General features: G+C 30.6%; 1 protein-coding gene across 12 annotated transcripts in view; it reads left to right on the forward strand.

The window, feature by feature from the left end:
* The window catches only part of LOC130678315 (potassium channel subfamily T member 2), a 148,359-nt gene that overhangs the window by 60,244 nt on the left and 66,663 nt on the right, over positions 1–21,452 (forward strand). Inside the window, exon 1 of one of the 12 annotated variants that reach the window (XM_057485491.1) lies at positions 2,636–4,413. The exons of the other annotated variants lie outside the window; for them this stretch is intronic. Within the exon in view, the coding sequence (XP_057341474.1) occupies positions 4,334–4,413 (80 nt within the window). The 5' untranslated portion in view covers positions 2,636–4,333. Of the gene's footprint in view, positions 1–2,635; positions 4,414–21,452 lie in introns of those variants that run through there. 12 annotated transcript variants of the gene reach the window in all.

Raw genomic sequence — 21,452 nt, forward strand, 5'->3', positions numbered from 1 at the left:
TCGTTTTAATTTGGACTAATTCTGGTTTTCCTGCCGAATTAGACAGAATTCATTTTTAAGTTAGCTACCGAATTAACAGAATTTATCTGAATTAAATAGAATTAAAAATTTTAATTCTGTTATATTCTGTCGAATTCTGCAAAACAGAATTCAACTGAATTGAAAATTTGAATTTGAATTACAGAATAAAACCGATTTAAAAATTTCAAATTCGTTTTAATTCAGTTTAATTCGGATTCAGAACCAGAAATTGGAGAATTATTTTCGAATTAATCAGAATTAAACCGAATAGAATTATTTAAATTCGTTTTAATTTGGACTAATTCTGGTTTTCCTGCCGAATTAGACAGAATTCATTTTTAAGTTAGCTACCGAATTAACAGAATTTATCTGAATTAAATAGAATTAAAAATTTTAATTCTGTTATATTCTGTCGAATTCTGCAAAACAGAATTCAACTGAATTGAAAATTTGAATTTGAATTACAGAATAAAACCGATTTAAAAATTTCAAATTCGTTTTAATTCAGTTTAATTCGGATTCAGAACCAGAAATTGGAGAATTATTTTCGAATTAATCAGAATTAAACCGAATAGAATTATTTAAATTCGTTTTAATTTGGACTAATTCTGGTTTTCCTGCCGAATTAGACAGAATTCATTTTTAAGTTAGCTACCGAATTAACAGAATTTATCTGAATTAAATAGAATTAAAAATTTTAATTCTGTTATATTCTGTCGAATTCTGCAAAACAGAATTCAACTGAATTGAAAATTTGAATTTGAATTACAGAATAAAACCGATTTAAAAATTTCAAATTCGTTTTAATTCAGTTTAATTCGGATTCAGAACCAGAAATTGGAGGATTATTTTCGAATTAATCAGAATTAAACCGAATAGAATTATTTAAATTCGTTTTAATTTGGACAAATTCTGGTTTTCCTGCCGAATGAGACAGAATTCAGTTTTAAGTTAGGTACCGAATTAACAGAATTTATCTGAATTAAAAATTTAATTCTGTTTAATTCGATCGAATTCAGTTGTTTAATCAGGGAGGGATATCCAGTTTCACTAAATGCAGAGCGTATAGAGCCGAAAAATATATAATTCCATATTAATCAATTCTATCATCAATCAATCAGTTTTTAAATTTCTACCCTTACTTTTTATTCACTGCGCGTTATATAAAATTTTTTATATTGCGGAACTCAACTGAATACAAAACTAGAATCACAATTGCCCATTGTACAAATCGAATGAATTTGTTAACAAAATACCAAACAATTGTCTTGTTAAAGAATAAAATACTTTATTTACCGATCAGCCATTTTTTTTTTTTTTTTGTTAACTACAAAAAAACGTTATTTTTATTTAGCAATTTTCTAATGGAATTCTAAAGTTCAAACACTTTTACCCAATCAATTTAATTTTATTTTATTTTTATCAATAACTTTTTTTTTTCAAATTTAGCGGCTTTCAAAAAATTAAATTTAATTTTAGGTCTGAATAATTTTAATTAAATATAATAAATTAAAATAATTAAAAGTTTAATTAATTATGACAATAAGTTTTCAAGACAAGAACTTTCGTCGAGCCATCAAAGCTCTTTCTGAGCTTTGTGTATCTGTGGATCCGAATCTCCGGTCGGTAAAGCGGCAAATCTTGTACCGAATTACCGTCATCAGTTACTTAAAACCGCTATACAAAAATTAAAGAAAAAAAACAACAGTAAAATACAACACGATTGTTCTTCAAAGCTCACTAATCCTTATAAAATTCAAACCAATAAACAGTGACATGAACAATTAAAAAATTTTACTATAAACTTACACTCGGATAATTTTATTGCCAGACTATTTAAATATTACGATACACAAATTGAATGTTTTTGAGTTAATATTCACAAAGCTGTCATATATGAACATAACAGTTCACTGATTCGTTAAATTTAAATGTTCATATCCGTTTCAAAAATTTTTACATATATATGTTGCGGGCAATAATTATTTTAAACAATAAAATTCATCCACCAGACCAACCGACCGATCAATTGATCGACAAAAAAAATAAATTAATCACTTCCATTCCCGAGGATCGGTAACAAGAGCAAAAAATAATTTCCCCATAATTTATATAGAAAAAGCAATTTTTCAGTTATCAGGAGATTCCTGCCTTTTATTAATTTTTTTTTTTCAAAGTAAAATAAAAAAAAAAAAAAAGGACAATATCTAAAATGATTAAACGATTGGGTAAAATGTTGTAGTTAAATAATATATAGATGAGAGAAAATTCAAACGTGTAAATTTTATCATGGACACACAACGATGAGAAACTCGTAATACAACAGAGTTACCCCCCCCCCCCCCAGTAACAACAGAATTGAAATAATAACGAATGACGATTTTATATTTTTCATCTACAGTATTGTTTATTACGTTATATACATATATATGTATATATGTATGTATATGTATATGAATTTCCACTACCACGGACTATATATTTTTTTTTTACCATTACCACCACCACTACTACCACTACCAGGAACGAAACACTTTATGTTAACCGCGAGCTTGCGCGGATGTTGGCCCATTGGGGTAACCTGACGTCGACACCGATAGTCGGCGCTCAGCGACGACGCTTTCACTTCTTCGAACTTCGCGGAGAAAAGCTCGCTAGTAACGGCGCGCAAATGAAAACGCGCGATCCGTTATAACTTAGTTTTAGTATAAAAAAAAAAATTTTCATTTATTTATTTATTTTTTTTCTATCAACCCCGACAAAAAAACTGAGTGCTCGACTGTTATTATTTAAAAAACCATAAATTTAAACGAAACAATAAATAAATTTGAATACCGTAAATTCGGTAATGAAATTTTTGAAAAAAAAGTGTCGCTGTCTCGTGTCAAAACGTCGTCGTTTAATGTATTTTTATTTTTTCTCAAACCAGTTATCATTATTATCATTAAAAAGATACGAAAATTGATACGTAAATTTATTGGAAGAAGAAAACGTCAACGAAAAAAAATTTTTATTTATTTATTTAATTTTTTTTTTTTTTTTAACAAACTGTAAATACGTGAAGCAATAGTGGTTCTATAAAAATATACCGAGTTTGTGTAAAAAAAAAAAATCTCAACTTTGTAAATGTTAATTTTTTATTGTGGCATAACTCGAAATTTTGTTGACCGGATGTTGAGATAAATGTAAATAATAAATAAAAAGTTTGAGAAAATAACGAGTAAGACAGGGGCAAGAGGGTTCAGCTGAATGTAGAATCTTGTTAACGGGCTTGGCGGTTACAGTGACAAAGAGGTGTCCGTCAACGTGTTAAGGGTGACAGGGTTCACATTTGTTTCCCGGACGATTTGTAAATTCCCGTCTGTCTAAAACCGGTATCTCAACATCATCAATTACTATCATCGAATTCTTTTTATACCAGAGCTATTACACATTTTTCACTGTTACTCTGATATTTTTCGATATACATCGATCATATTAATTGATAATAATATATGTAAATTTATCGACACTAAATATCTTAAATTATTTTTTTAACTCTTTCATTTTTATTACGAGTCATGAAAGTCTTTAACGTCAAAACTTATAAGTACATTTGTATATACATTAGTAATATCAACAATAATAACAATATACTAACAATAAAAGTTAAAGTAAACAATGATATAAATATAATTAAATAAATATGTATTTATAATTAGCAAAAAAAATATTTATAAATGACCAATCGCTCGTACAGCGAATATTTAATTAAAATAATGTAGAAAAAAATTAATAATATTAATAAATGAGTGGAGGTTTAATTATTATTACCGAACGCTGGTTGGCGGGTCCAAAAACGTAGTATATTATAAATAAATAATTAATTAATTAATTAATCAATTAATTAAGTCTATCAATTAAAATAAATAATACGGACTACATATTAAGTAAAAAAAAAAAAAAATTAGTAACACGTGACGTGTTAGACGTAATGGTCCAATGGAGAAGTAACTAGTAATCGTGGTCCAAATATCTAGTGTCTTAGTCCCGAATAAAAATTTTCTGTATTTTTTGACTGAGTGTTTCTGCTAAAAATTTTGAATAAAAAAAAAAAAAGAACTAATTAATGAGGGTCATCTGAACGTAATAGTGGGGGTTTTTTATTTATTTGAACGGCTACCATTGGACAGGATGGGAATTAATGACAGTGACAGTGAACTCTAAGCGGGCGATTCAAAAATCGGGCTCTATATTTTGAGTATACGAAAATTTGAGTGTACGTTTTACTGTAAATTGTATCGATAGTTAAACAATGATATAATCAGTGGGAATGATTGAAATGGCGACCTCCAGTAGATATAGCAGCTACAATTGTCTTACTAGTTGGGACAGCTACGACAGAATTCCAAGGTATTGTTTACTTCAACTGTCTATTCTATTAGTATTATTGTTATTGTTATCATTGTACCTGCTATTATCATGCATCATTTGAAATTATAAACCAACATTTCCTAGTAAAATATATGACTTAGATCGATGTGTTAAGATGTTTATTATTTATGACAGGGTATAGTTTTAAATCGAACTTTAACTTCATTAAACTTGACAATAACAAATTATAAGTTTATAGAATAAACTTGACCATATTTCACTCTATTTATATATATATATATATACATATATATACATGTATAAATTTTCTTTTATATTTAGAAAACTTTGACTACTGTTTAAATATTGAATGAGAGTATTCTTGTTAATCGTTTGAGAACAGAATAATTGATGAAAAAAAAGTAGAATTATTTTTAGCGCAAAAGAAAGTTCGATAAGTTTTCAGTCAAATATTGAATTTTTGGTTGATAGAATAAAGTTTAACATTTATTTTTCGTCTGAAGCTAAAGTATGTAGAGTAAAGATAAAAAAGTAAATGATGAGCCGCGAAAGGCAAGTGGTCGATAAATATTTGAAAGTGTATTGTTCTTTATAATTCAAAGTTTGGTATATAAACTAAAGTAAGTGAGTTGGGTGTTGGGTGTTGGTGTGTAGGAGAAACAGAAGTAGTGAGTACACAGTCTACCCAATAATTTGACTCACTTGCCTGAGAGCACTTTGCCGACGAAATGCACATTGCCATTTCGATTGTACTTTCGTTGGTAGCATTTACGACTGGGGTGAGGGGCCGAAGGTAAAAATGGAACCGCGGTGGGTAGGGGAGGCCGCGAAGGGAGTAAAAGTTTTTGAATTGCTGTAGGCAACCTCTCAAATGTCGGATCCTTATAGTTGTGTCTGGAAAATCAGAGTTTTAGACGATCCTAGATCAAGGCACTTCAATAAAACATCAGTTGTCGTGACAATTGTAAGCTACTGACTCTAGGAAAATAATATCGTGTATTTATATCAGATGCACTTAGTAGTCATGGATATTACTGTCGTTTCATGACAATAGCTTGTGGAAAGTAGTCCAGTTAAAAACTAAATTAAGTTTCTGTGTTAATTTTTTTACGAAGGCAATTAGTTGATTTTAAACATTTTTTATCACTTCAATTTTTGTGCCCTAATTAAACAACTGAATTCGATCGAATTAAACAGAATTAAATTTTTAATGCTATTTAATTCAGATTAATTCTGTTAATTCGGTACGTAACTTAAAAATGAATTCTGTCTAATTCGGCAGGAAAACCAGAATTTGTCCAAATTAAAACGAATTTAAATAATTCTATTCGGTTTAATTCTGATTAATTCGAAAATAATTCTCCAATTTTTGGTTCTGAATCCGAATTAAAATGAATTTGAAATCTTTAAATCGGTTGTATTCTTTTTAATTCAAATTCAAATTTTCAATTCAGTTGAATTCTGTTTTGCAGAATTCGACAGAATATAATAGAATTAAAATTTTTAATTCTATTTAATTCAGATAAATTCTGTTAATTCGGTGCCTAACTTAAAAATGAATTCTGTCTAATTCGGCAGGAAAACCAGAATTTGTCCAAATTAAAACGAATTTAAATAATTCTATTCGGTTTAATTCTGATTAATTCGAAAATAATTCTCCAATTTCTGGTTCTAAATCCGAATTAAACTGAATTAAAATGAATTTGAATCTTTAAATCGATTTCATTCTGTTTAATTCAAATTCAAATTTTCAATTCAGTTGAATTCTGTTTAGCAGAATTCGACAGAATATAACAGAATTAAAATTTTTAATTCGCTCGAATTCAGATATTTAATCAGGGTGTTTATCGTCAAAATAATTTTTTTATCGATTTAATTAATTTTTTACCTGAAATTCGATACCATCATTTTTATCAAAATTTCGAAATTAGTGTTTTTTATTTTTTTACTAATTAATTAATCTATTAAATTTTGAATGATGAATTTGAATTAAAAATCCATTCATTAAATTTAATTAAAAAATCATAAGAGAACTAGGGTAGAAGTATTATTTGTGGCCACTGTTCCATTTTTGGACAGTTGATACTTAATTTTAATTAATGGAAAAGTTTAAAATAAATTTTTTATTTAAATAGTGGGATAAAATTATCTTTTGACATTTTCCTAAAATCAATTATGTTATTGCGTCTCTTACAAATTACATTATTACAATTTTTCAAGTATCCAAAAGTAGCTCTACAGTCTCCAAAAACGCAAGCTCTACCCTATTATAAAGTAATAGAAGAAAAAGTTATAAAAACAAGTTAAATAACGTTTTATAAATAATTTAGCAAACCCATTAAATGTTAGTGACTTTTAAATGGTCGCAAATGAACGACAGTCAAGAGATATATCAATAAATAATTCAATGGAATTTAAAGTTGAGGCAAGTAAAGTCTCTTGGGGTGAAGAAAGAGAAATTGAGTGGGCAGAGTGAAGGGCGATGAGGGTAAGAAGGATAACCCGAGCAAAGGAGACGAATGATCACTACACTACACTTCAACATATATATATTTATATATATATATATATATATCTTCAAGTCACGCTTCTCGAATATATTAATTTCCAATTTGATAACTAATTGCATCGATTGCCTTAATGCCAAAGAGGATTCGTTCATTCGTCGATTCTTCTTTTTTCCCCACCTTCTCCTCACAGTCGTTCGTTAGTTACGAGACTTTTTTTATACAGATAACGAGAAAAGCTCGATCCAGAGTGGGGTCGAGATGGTAAAGTAGTTCCGCCAGAACTCCTAAAAGTCCAAGTGGGAATGAAGAGTAAAAAAAAGTTGCTGAGGTTCTCAAGGGTTGTTACTAAAAAAACTAAACAAAAAAAAGTACTATCATGTAAAAAAAAATTTTTACACTTATAACTTTTTTAAAAATACAAAATAAAATAAAATTCAAAACTTGAATATTTTAATTATATAAGAGATAAAAATAAAATTTATCTTTCACGGAAATTCAAAAAATTTTTTTTTTATTGACAAAAAAGTTGATAATGAGTTTTAATTAAAATTTTTTCAGAGTAAATTGAAAAAAATAAAAATTTCTTTTGACGTATTCGTGACAAGGGACAAAAAATATAATAGTGAGAGTTAAAATGTCTGGTAGTAAATTCAACAAAAATATGTGAGCACTGAATACGAGTGTACAAGTGCAGGTATGATATAGAAATGTTTAAAAGAAAAACAATAGTAAAAAAAAAAAAAATAGTAATAATAATTTTCCTCAATGGATCAATACGTCCAGGACAATAATATCCATGCAGTGTATTGAGGTGAATTATAGCCGACGAAACTCAATGTCCAATGACTTTTATTACTCTATCTGTTAACTTTGACTTAAACCTATGGCAATTTCACTTCTTACTGTGAAAAAAGATTTTACTTATCTGTTAAAGCTACGGATATTTTTTAATGTAGCAGAAGGTGAGATTACGCGGAAAACCCGAAAATTTTCGTGGAAAATTTCGCGGTTATTTTTTTATTACTCGTAAAAAACTTAATTATTTTCGGCAAAAATTTCCAGTGTCAAAATAATTAATTTGAGAAATTTTGATACTGAAGTTAGCAGACGTCTAATAATTTTTGGATTTTTTTTTAGGCGATAAACCATAAAAAAAAAAATATTTGAAAAAATTGCACCTGTAGTTTTTTAAATTTTCTACATGTGCATATTTTTATTTTATTTTTTTGCAATTGATTTGTTGAAAAAAAAAAATTCAAAAATTGTTAAATGTCTGCTAACTTCATCTTGAAATTTTATGATACTGAAGTTAGCCGACGTCCAATAATTTTTGATTATTTTTCTCAAAATAAATTATTAAAAAAAAAATATTTGAAAAAATTGCACCTGTAGTTTTTTAAATGTTTAAAAGAAAAACAATAGTTAAAAAAAAAAAAAATAGTAATAATAATTTTCCTCAATGGATCAATACGTCCAGGACAATAATATCCATGCAGTGTATTGAGGTGAATTATAGCCGACGAAACTCCGTCAATGTTCAGACTGTGACACCAACGAATCGATCGCATAAGTACATACCTTTCGTTATATGCTAGACAACACGCAAACCCAATATTCACTGCTCCCGGAAAATCATTCAACAGCCTTATCAGTACTCTTGCCAGTCTTTCAAAACATACATTTAAACCTACGAACAAACATACAACACACCCACACTCACGTGCTCTGCTCAAATACTAAATCTGTAATAGGGTGTTCTAGATAAACATCTTCATTTGTCTCACTTGTCAATTATTAGCGTGATAACTTTCAACTTCTGACAATCAAATGACTAAATATTCACCTCTTTTATTCTATTAATAAAAAATAAAAGACTAGGGTAAAATAGACGTCTTAATAATCAATAAATCATTTTTATTTAATTCCACATTTTTTTTTTTTTATGAGAAAATTAATAAAATTTTTCTTCGCCCCTTTCATTTCATTAAAAAAAAATTCATTAATTGTCATTAAGTTTAATTAAATATCTTGTCACAAATTACCTCTGTTTAAATTAATTATTAATTAATTCACGATTAAATTCTTCGAGCAAGTTTTTATTCAATATTCAAACTCGGAAAAATTTGTAGGCATTCATTAATCATAATTAAAATATTTAATTATTTATTTATTAATGAGGAAGTCATTAAATATGAGGGAAAAATGACGAAATCGATACATATTTTTTTTTCTAATCGATTCAGAGCGTAACTTACTTTGACAGTTTGAGGTGACTGGGGTTAATTTAAAAAATTTTATTTTAAAATTAAAAAAATTTTAATGACCAAAAATTTTCTCGATTTTTCATTTAAAAAAAAATTATTAAATAATTAAATCGCACTTTTGACAGGAAAAAAAAAATTATAAATCACAAATTTTTTGTACTATCGATTATAGTCTAATCAATTAAAAAAAAAATGGATTCTAAATTTGTTTCAGTGGAATAAAATAAAAAAAGTAAATGAAAAATATATTTTCAATATAAAAAACAAGGTAAATTTATAAGAGTTTATAAATTCTCAATTTCTCCTGTCAAAACATAAATATAAAAATTTTAATCTTCATCATAAACAGTAAAAATTCAACGTCATCTCCATAAAACATCACCTGCCCATCGATCACTGTCATTTATAAAGCACTCTCTAAAAACAAAAATAATCAAAACCAAACATCAGATCCACCAATAATAACTTTATATACATACATATATTTATGTATATCAACTATCAGCTATAGAATTTCACAACCCCACTAATTAATTAATCCATCATTATTTCCATCAATTTTCGGTCTGTAACAAGAACGACCGAATTACTGAAATCCTTTAATTGGTTTTCCTCAGTAATCATGACAATCAAACGACTGGTTGTTTGTTATCGACCATTACCAATGTTACTGCACACAAAAACGTGATACTCATTACGCATTAACTCATTAAACTTACGTCACCCGCTATTGTAACAGTAGTCTCTCGCAGTCCTCAGTAGTCGCCAAAAGCTCGACTCGAGGACTGATTCCCTCACGCCCCCCCCCCCTTTATTATTTCCGATGTTTTATTTATCTCGAGCCCCTCGCCCACCCACTCACTATTTTCCTCTGTATATTTTCACTTGCAATCAAAGTGACGAATGAGAATAGCTAGAAACAGCGATTGGAACACCAAATGAACCTGCTACATACTCAAGTTAAATTGCACAAGCTTCGAGTTTTTCTGCTACTGCTACTGCTGATACAGACAACTGATGGTTCAATAGTTAAAAATAAAAATAGTCCTTATAAAAACAAGGATAGCAACAAAAAAAAAATATTTCCCTTACTTTTGTTAAATCAATTTTTTTTTTTACATAGAAAATTTTTTTTCTAATTTTCGAATGATCATTGGGGTAGAACTCGTTGATTGTTTTTTTTTAACTTCAATTAAATACATATATAAATATATTTGTATGTAGAAGATAGGACACGATAGAAAATTCAAAAAAATTTGTTTTGATTTTGAACACTGGTCATACTTTCATTTTTTGATACTGAAATCTGTGACAAGGTTTCAATATTTTTTATTTAGGAAAAATTTTCTGCCACAAAATACATCGCGGAATTTTGTTTTTCAAATTTTTTGTATCGGTCTGAAATTTAGCGTACACTGAAAAAAATAATCGGTAGCAGCTACCGATTGGCAATTGGTAGCCACTACCGATTATTTTTCGGTAGCCGCTACCGATTATTTCGGTACCAGTTACCTAATTTTCGGTAACAGCTACCGAATTTTTTTCGGTAGCTGGTACCGATTCCAATCAGTAGCGGCTACCAAAATAATCGGTAGCTGTCACCGAAAATTAATCGGTGGCAGCTACCGATTATTTCGGTACCAGTTACCTAATTTTCGGTAACAGCTACTGACTTTTTTTCGGTAGCTGGTACCGATTCCAATCAGTAGCGGCTACCAAAATAATCGGTAGCTGTTACCGAAAATTAATCGGTGGCAGCTACCGATTATTTTTTTCAGTGTAGGGGTAGAATTTGTTTGTTTGATCTGACACAATTAATTTGGTGTAATTAAAAAAAAAATTGATGGAATGAATAAAAGTGAAGTCGAAATGTCATTGAATGTTATCTGGTGATGAATAAAAGAAAAAAAATTAAAATGCAATCAACTTTTTGAATTGTTAAAAAGTGTGAATGAAAAAGGAGTGATAGAAAAGAGTGGGTACAGTTAGGATGACTGATATTCCAGCTCAGCAATTTCCATGTAAAGCTCTAAAGAGAGGGAGGGATAAATAAAAAGTAAAAGAGTAGGATGAATGGTTTACTCTGTAGCAATCGGTACGGATCCTGTGCCCTGCTGTCGGACCTGAAAAAGTAAAAAAAATAAAGTAAAGAGCTCACACACAAAAAAAAGGGAAAAATTTATTCAACTTTTAAAATTGAAGCTCCAAGACTTGACGATTGGATTCGGGTGATTGCCGTGAAGAGAAAATCCTGGCAAGAGAATGAGTATACAGTAGAATAGGAATGAGCGGTACGGTGCCAGTGGGTTTAAGCTCAGAGAGCAAGGGTGGACGAGGTAGAGAACGTGGAGGGACCTGGAGAGAATGAGAACTGACTAAATGTCACGGTTTTATAAAAGGTCCAGAGGAGATTAGTTCTCGACTATGAAACGTATACTTTTGAAGGTTATATTAAACGATCATCGTGACATTATATTCTATGGAGAGATCAAATTAATCTTTAAGCTACAGCCGACTACTGACAATCTCCGCGCCAGTTGTCGCGAAAACTCAAAAAGATTATACTCACATATCACTCTGATTATGTCTGATTGGATACGTCGATTTTCAAATTCATTATTGTTATGAGTTATGATTAATTCCAGTAATAGCTTTTTTGGTTAACCTCATAATGCTCAGATTAATTTCTCCTTTTCAATTTGCTTAATCATATAAATCCTTCGTTTTATCACAGTCTGTCAAACGAAAATTTCATCTCAATATTTTCACCGTACACAGTTAGAAATTTTATGCATTCGAAGATCGGAACGTTTTTCACGCAACGAAAATCGAAGTAATTTATGAAATTTGTGTCTAAAGGCGACTTAAGGGATAGTTGGGACCGGCCTGTCATGTTTGGGTGACGTGCAAAACATTTCCAAAATCTAGATCCAGTAGATTTTTTACTTTTCATTTCTTTTTTCTTATTTTCGTTCCGCGAGAAACGTTCCGATCTTCAGGTACTTGAAATTTTTTGTTAAATTCAACACATTGCGTTTGTGTTGATCTTTAACACAAATTTTATGTTAAATAAAATTGAACACATAAAATTTGTTTTTTTGACAGAAAATTTGTGTACATTTAACAGAACATATGTGTAAATTTAACACATTTTTCGTGTTAAAATCAACTAATAAACATAAGCACATAACCTAACCTACTCAAGTATACTGATCTACCCTTAGTAGAACTTATGTCAATTTAGCGAACAACTGAACCGGGTCAAAAAGATATGAAAGTTATCTAAATTTCATTGTAAAATGTATATATATTTAATTGTAAATAAATTATAATCCAAATTTCCCTGCAGACAATGCTGCTACAATGCTTTGTTTGGTCATAGTAATGAAGAATTGCGCGGGAACGTTTAGTCAAACAACACAAATTTTGTGTCAATTTTCGAATAACACAAGAAATGTGTTACATTTTAGATTTTCTAATCATTTAACATCAAAATGTGTTGAATCAATAAATTTCTGTGTTAAAAATCAACATAAAAAATTTAGCCAAATAATTTTTTAATACAAATACACAAAATTTCGTACTGTGTAACAACTTTTTCAAAAATTCAAAATTACATTAAATCACTCATACTCTTGAGTCATATATCTAAAATTAATTTACCTCTAAATCCCAGTATTCGTTGATTTAATTTTTTTTTTAATTTTTTCGACTACTCCATTTTGTCCAAAAAGGAAAAAAATATTTCAACATCAATTTAAAATTTTCTTTATTTTTAAAATATACGAGCACAGAAAAGGATCCAGAGATAGGGAAAAAAAGTGAATTTCGGCCACCCTCCTAAGAATGAATAATGAATTTTAATTATTGCTAAGATTGAGGTATTCAATTTTAATAGATATAAGTTAATTACTCTCGAGTTATTTACTTAAGAGAACTTGTCAAATAAACCCTTAAAATGGGGGTTCTTAATTTTCACATAATATTAAAGTTAGACCGCAAGTATGAGCGGCAAAGTAACCCAACCCAACACAAGTTAACTAAAGCCTTTGATCTTGATTTTGAATTGTGTCTTAATAGCTTTCTATAGAGCCCTCAATGTCTGAACGAGCAAATTATTATGTCGAAAAATTTCTTACTTTACCATAAAGCTTATCTAAATATTGCTTTTTTTTGACTCATTAAAACTTTTGTCGTCTTTTTTCTTAATAATGAAAATTTTTTTAACATATCATTGAGAGGAAGTACAGCGAGAGGGAAGTGAGAGTGTAAAAAAGTTTGATTTCACCCATTGAAGAGACAAGAAGATGACCACTCGTGCAATACGTACTTGAGGACTCTTGACATTTGTCTGCTCAAATAACGAGGCAGTTCTCGGGAGGGCTGTATGACTTTTATCTTTTATTTCTTTTCTATGTATTCTCTTTCAAACATATATCTATATCTATATATAAAAGTTAAGATGGTGGAATGATGAGTAACGTGCAAAAGTGTTGGGGTATGAGAAGGTGTAACCACGACAAATCGAAGTATAGTACCGCTGGGAAATAAGCTTTCTTGAGCAATCATATCTTTAAGATAAATGCAACCTGGAACACTGGACTCTTTTGTTCCTCTTCAATCTTCAATCTTCAATGTCCAATGACTTTTATTACTCTATCTGTTAACTTTGACTTAAACCTATGGCAATTTCACTTCTTACTGTGAAAAAAGATTTTACTTATCTGTTAAAGCTGCGGATATTTTTTAATGTAGCAGAAGGTGAGATTACCCGAAAATTTTTGTGGAAAACAATTTCGCGGTTATTTTTTTACTACTCGTAAAAAACTTCATTATTTTCGGCTAAAATTTCCAGTCTCAAAATAATTAATTTGAGAAATTTTATGATACTGAAGTTAGCAGACGTCTAATAATTTTTGGATTTTTTTTTAGGCGATAAACCATAAAAAAAAATTTTTGAGAAAATTGCACCTGTAGTTTTTTAAGTTTTCTACATGTGCATATTTTTATTTTATTTTTTTGCAATTGATTTGTTGAAAAACAAAAATTCAAAAATTGTTAAATGTCTGCTAACTTCAGGATCATAAATTTTATGATACTGAAGTTAGCAGACGTCCAATAATTTTTAGATTATTTTTCTCAAGATAAATTATTAAAAAAAAAATATTTGAAAAAATTGCACCTCTAGATTTTTGAATTTTCTAAATGTGCATATTTTTAATTTTTTTTTTTTTTCATTAATTTGCTTAAATAAAAATCCACAAATTTTTTGATCGTCTGTCAATTTCAGGATCATGAAATTTTATGATACTGAAGTTAGCCGACGTCCAATAATTTTTGATTATTTTTCTCAAGATAAATTATAAAAAAAAAAATATTTGCAAAAATTGCACCTGTAGTTTTTTGAATTTTCTAAATGTGCATATTTTTAGTTTTTTTTTTTTTTTTTTCATTAATTTGTTTAAATAAAAATCTAAAAATTTTTGAACGTCTGTCAATTTCAGGATCATGAAATTTTTATGATACTGAAGTTAGCAGACGTCTACTAATTTTTGAATTTTTTTTTAGACGATAAACCATAAAAAAAAATATTTGAAAAAATTGCACCTCTAGATTTTTGAATTTTCTAAATGTGCATATTTTTAATTTTTTTTTTTTTTTTTCATTAATTTGCTTAAATAAAAATCCAAAAATTTTTGATCGTCTGTCAATTTCAAAATCATGAAATTTTTACTAAATCTTATGCACTATTCAGATGAAAATTTTTTTACTATTAATTTTCGTCACTCGAGTCCGAGAATTTTGAAAACTTCCACTCCCATTCCCAAAAATAAAAAAAAAAATCTCCACCAATTTGCTGCACAGTTTAAGAGTAATAGTTATGAGTAAAAAAAATTATAATAAATAGATGATTAAGACGTCAATCGACGAAGACGTAATCGTAAATCCCGCTCTTATATGTTGGACTACATTTCACTCTGGTTGTACCAGAGCTTGTCCTCGAACGTGACGTGGATACGCTGCTCTGGGGATTTATGTTTCTACAGTATAACGTCTGCTCGGCATTACACGGCACTCGGATCTCACCGGAAGTGTCGACCGCGTCGTTGCACGTACACGCGTTTACAGGAATGTCTCTTTACCGTCACACAGCTACTCTATCGTCTTTTTCTTCTTCTTCTTCCACTTCTTCTTCTTCTTCTTCTCCAGTATGTCTTTTCTTTAAAATTACCCAGGACCACCCGGAATATTACGGTTGAGTGCCACCAGAAAATGGCGCTACAGCCACTGCTTACACAGTCCGCATTACGATACAAATAGACTTACAAATAAAACTAAATAAAATAAACTCAGGCATATAAATTTTTTTTTAAAATTACTGAATTTGTCTTTTAGATTACTTTAACAAAAACAACCAATTTGTGTTACTTTATGCTGTCATTCCGACATTTACTTTTCTTTCTTGTAAATAAAAGTTAATTATCTAATATACATTAATACAAACAGTTTATTTAAGGAAAATTCAATTGAGCTGATGGAATAAGTTGTTAAAACCCCAGCAGTATAACTCGTGTATAAATCCTGTCATTCGCATGCACAGCAGTATAATAGTATCCAAGGGTACATTCAACTCTGAAAGACCTGAGAAAGATATGCTTTTGAGATATAGAATGACCACTTACTGTGCCACAATTAAATTTAAAATTATGATAAAAGGCGCCTCGAATGGAATAACTTTATGGGCAAACTGCTTATTTCTGTTTCTCTATTATTTTGTTTCACTACTGTCCCACAATTTTTTAAATTTCCGGAGTGAATGCGGACTTGAATAAAATCTAAATCACTCCGAAATTACTCCCGATTTTTCAGTTTTTTCTTTAGTGAAATTAATAGAAACTGAAAAGTGAAAAAAATTTTTAAATCGGACTGCCCGAGTCGGAAAACAAATCGGATTTAAGTCTCAAAGTTCTCGATGAGGTTTTTGAGGATCAATTTTGAATTTTGAGATTGACAATAGTAGAAAGTTATCCTAGTTTAGTTCTCAAAGTACACTGTGAAAAATTTTCAACAAATTTTACTATGGGTGCATAGTAACACCGGACTAAGAAAACTGGTACAAAATTTACAAGTGTCCCATAGTGAACGTATGCGCATAGGCCACAATCGTGTAGTCCGCGCATGCACGGAAAAAAGAGCAGTTGAAAAATTACAGTTTCGTATAGTAGTAAAGCGCTCCGAGTCTGAAACTGTAAAAATTACATTTTTTTATCCAGAAATAACAAATATTAAAGTTTCAAACTCGATATTGTCGATTAAAACTGTAAAATTTGCTGCTTAAAATTGTATTAATTTTATTACTAGAACAAATTTCTAAAATTACAGTTTGAGCTTTAAAATTTAAAGATTTTTGCCCCGAAAGCCTTTTTTACTGTAGAAACTGTAATTTTTCAACTGCTCTTTTTTCCGTGTACGTTCACTATAGGACACTTGTAAATTTTGAATCAGTTTTCTTATAGTCCGGTGTTACTATGCACCCATAGTAAAATTTATTGGGAATTTTTCACAGTGTAGTAGTTATGACCTATTTTACCACTTTGAGGACTAAACTGGAGTAACATAATCTGGATTAGAGCCTCAAAATACTCAAAACATACAGGAATAATTTTATCCGCATTTGAATCTCAAAAATCTCATTCGTTGTCTTCTCTCCCCTCCCTTTTCTATCTAAAATTTTTCAAAGTCCGAAGTATAACTTTTCATTCAAAGATTTTGAGGTCTGTTATAATTTAAAATCGATAAACTATTCGCATGTAGGCCTCATAGTATTGAGGATTTTGAGTTCTAAAGTAGAGTTACTTTCTGGGCGGCAAATTAAACATCAAAGGAATTGAGGCTTTTGAAGACTAAACTAGAATTTGTTTTTTGACTCGGGTGAATTTTTGAACATTAATTTTTGATAATTTTTATCACTACGATAATTATTATTCAATTAAAAAAAAAAATTAGACCAAAATAATTTTATGCATAAGCTGGAAAAAAAATGACAAGACTATTTTTTATCAATAAATCAAAACAGCATAACAATCTAAGCTATTAATTATTTACAAATGTTTCACTCGAAAAAAAAAAGTTGACAGTATCGAAGTAGGTCGGACAATTATCCACATGACAATAAATAATAAATTAGTCATAAATATTAAACTTCAAAAAACCATAATCGCTTTAAAAAATCATCCATTTAATATATTAAAAGTTTTAACATAAATATGTATAAATATCAATCATAAGTATTAGAGACATATGACACGACAAAGTTTCCGTTTCAATTAAATTTATTAACTGACGCAGTTTCACCTGACAACGAAATATTGTCACGCAACTTCAGATTGTTATGCACGCAATCCGTCCGGCTCATCCATGTCCACATCCACCTGAACTATCACATCCTACTTGTTGTTGCTGCTGAAGTTATAGCCACCACAGCCATTACATTAAAATAGTTAGACATGTATTTTTAATAAAAAATATAAATGGGTAAAATAGAGCTAGAGGCAAGTCTAATCGCTCGTGAATGTCGTCAAGTTTGCGTGACAAGTTTGTCCGAGTAAATTGGCAGTGGAACGCCGCAGGATAATACCTGTGAAAGCCTTTACTTTTCTCTCTACTATCTCTACATATACATGCATGTATCAACATGTTCATAATACATGAGCATACGTATATATTTATATAAACAGACCTCAGTGCGTGACTATAACTACACCAGTTAAATTTACCGCGTTGCGGCAAAAGTTTCTAATTATTTTTTCTAGTCTAATTCAATATTTAGTTTTTTTTATTGACCATATTCATCTCTTGATATATTTTTAATTTTTCAGTCTCACCCTTTAATACTTCATTGCCTTCAAAAATTCGAGTCGCGACCAAGGCTTGTCACTTGAGTATTGGCTGAATCTTGGCCCAAGACTGACAAGCCAAGACTTGTCAATTAAATGTTTGTTGAAACTTGGCCCAAGACTGGCAAACCAAGGCTTGTCAATTAAATGTCTGTTGAAACTTGGCCCAAGACTGGCAAACCAAAGCTTGTCACTTCAGCATTGGCTGAATCTTGGCCCAAGGCTGGCAAACCAAGGCTTGTCACTTGAGTATTGTCTGAATTTTGGCCCAAGGCTGGCAAACCAAGGCTTGCCACTTGAGTATTGGCTGAATCTTGGCCCAAGGTTGGCAAACCAAGGCTTGTCACTTGAGTATTGGCTGAATCTTGGCCCAAGGCTGGTAAATCAAGGCTTGTCACTTGAGTATTGGCTGAATCTTGGCCCAAGGTTGGCAAACCAAGGCTTGTCACTTGAGTATTGGCTGAATCTTGGCCCAAGGCTGGTAAATCAAGGCTTGTCACTTGAGTATTGGTTGAATCTTGGCCCAAGGTTGGCAAACCAAGGCTTGTCACTTGAGTATTGGCCTAATCTTGGCCCAAGACTGACAAGCCAAGGCTCGTCACTTGAACGTTGGTCGGATCTCGGACTAACCTGTGGAGACCGAGCCTGGGTAGCCCAGTATTGTGCCAAGACCGGCCCCGTTGTTAATATTTTTTTTCCTACAAGGGCGGGTCGAAAAATTCGTAGGTCGGTCAAATTTAACATTTTTGAAAATCGTGAAAATAGACTTGTATTTTTGATCACTACTTTTATGATTTAATTTTACAAACGTTCGTAGAATAGTCGGATAAAAGTGGAGCGAAAATATGAACATTTAAAATTTGAATTTTCAAATTTTTGTTTTTATTCCTTCGTAAATTTCCATGTCTCAATGAATTTTTGATCATGAGAAGTTCAAATTAATAATTTTAATGGAAAAGTTTTACTTCAACAGCTTAAAATTTCACCCTTAAAAATTAATGGTCAGTTAATACTCGTATCAAAGCGAGAGAATATATTTTTGAGTTCAATATTCAACGATCAGAGACAGCTACTTTTGATTATTTTGAAAATTTTCTTATATTTACGATGCGTAAATTTATTACTGAATATTTTTCATCAAAACAATGATCAAAATTATGAATAATCATATTTATAATTTTCAAAATTATTTGATCTCCCAAATAATTTTCACTCCCCATTTCGACAATAATTAAGATACTTTTGGCGGAAACTAATAACTGAGAAAAAAAAGTAAAATAATTTTCAGGCCAATATACATCTATATAGCGATAGATATAGAAATAGGTTGACATTTCACGAGTATCTCAATTACCAATAGAAGCAGCATCGAGGAACATTGCAAGCCGAATTGATTCGTTAGAGCATACCTACTATAGCATTGAACTAATTGAATTTCTCTCCAACACCACCGTGTGCCTTAAACACACTTGTAAGATTCAACGACTATCAAAGACACCTAAACATATACATACATACATCCATCCATACATATATAAACGTATGTGTCTGCGATCTAGTCGGTGGCTATGCACTTGATGCGTCACTATAAAGACGTTTCGACAGAGAAAGAGAGTTAAAGATAAAGTTTATTGCGAATTACCGATCCCACTTAACAACTGGGACGTCATCTAACCTTTTGCGAACTTCTTACTGAGACAACTTGTACATTGACAGACTCTGACAATGCACTGAGATATATACAAAGAGTAAGAGTTGAAGAAGCCAGAGGCAGAGGTAGAGGTTGAGGTACAAAGTAGAGCTAGAGTTAAAGCTAGAGCTAGAGTTAGAGGTTGAGTTGAGTTGATAAAGAGGTGGTAAAGAGACAGAGGGATGAAGGAAGAGGCAGAAATACTCGATTTGTAAAAGTAGGAACGGGTCAAGAGCATTCGAGTACGTTGTTCTACGCTCGAGTGACTACGACTTACTTACTTTTCTTCCTCCCTCAGCTAATCTTAAAGTTACCTCTACTTTCCTCGATTTTACTCGTACTCAATTGGTTATACTGTGGGTTTGACTCTCCAGTTGGCAATTTAAATCTTGACATGAATACAAAGTTATCGGTTAAATCTAATATCCTCATCTGATTCCATCCCAATTACCCTAATCAAAACTATTCGATATTTAATTTAAACTTAAATTGATTTATTTATTTATTTGCTTTTTATTTAACGCTCAATTTAAACGGAGTCTTGTACATTTTAGCGTCTAGTGTCGTGGATCCCTGGAGCGTTGAAGCTGGAAATTGGTCGAACCGGTGTTCGGAACTGAGTACGAGTCAACTTTAGAGTATTCACGAGGCTGGTTATCGAACGTCGGAGCTAACGTTGTGTCGTACTACTACCACTCCCACCAGAAAACCCTGTCAGATATACAAGGTTCTAGTATACTTGTGGGATGCGACGTCAAACGGAAACCGATTCTACCCATTTTACGCGCCAAAGACCACCAGGAAATTTTCACATTGAAAAATCAATCGTTAATCCCAGACGCTCTTCATCCCTGGTTATTTTTATTACAGTTGAGCTTTTTTTTTACTGTCGCAAAATTGTTTAAAGAGTCGTCGCTTTTTCGACATCAAGACTTTCGAGAGTTCATATTTTTTGCAATTTAGTATTTAATTACTTAATTATTTAAATTAGATAATTAATTAGTCGAGGCCCGGATTAAATGAGAGCATTAAGGAAGAATTCACTTTTTTGATCCCGAAATTAATCTTTTCCGTGTTCAGTAAAAAAAAAAAACTAAGACGGAAATTCAATTATCATTAAAAAAATTTCATATTTTTATAAAAATTTAACCAGTCTGAGAAATTGTTCTTTTTAATTAGAGAAAAATAAAATTATCGGTCCTCATTTAGTAAAAAAAATCTGAAAACCGCCTGACCCTGCCAGCCCCAAAACTTCCCGATGTTTTCGAGCTTAAGGAGCTTTAATTTTGTCCGACGATATCTTTGGATGGAATGAACCGATTTGAACTTTTTGGTGGCAATTTAAAGAACTCAACAAGACTTAAAACTGATTACATTTTGAAGCGAATCGGGCGAGTAGTTTATGAGTTATATGCAAAAAAACCAAAAAAAAAAATTTATTCTTCGTATAACTCGTAAACTACATGGCCGATGTACCCCAAAATCTAATGTACCTGAAGATCGAAACGTTTCTCGCGATACTGAAATAAAGAAACACAATGATAATTAAAAAATCTACTGGATCCAGATTTCTGAAATGTTTTGCACAGGCGTTAGTATGTCAGCCGAAAATTTGAGTCCCCCCTAATTACCCCTAAAGCAGTAAAATCACAAGTTTTTTTCATTTCGTTGCGCGAAAAACGTTTCGATCTTCAGG

The sequence above is a fragment of the Microplitis mediator genome, chromosome 1 (genome assembly GCF_029852145.1).
Source record: "Microplitis mediator isolate UGA2020A chromosome 1, iyMicMedi2.1, whole genome shotgun sequence".
Classification (NCBI taxonomy): domain Eukaryota; kingdom Metazoa; phylum Arthropoda; class Insecta; order Hymenoptera; family Braconidae; genus Microplitis; species Microplitis mediator.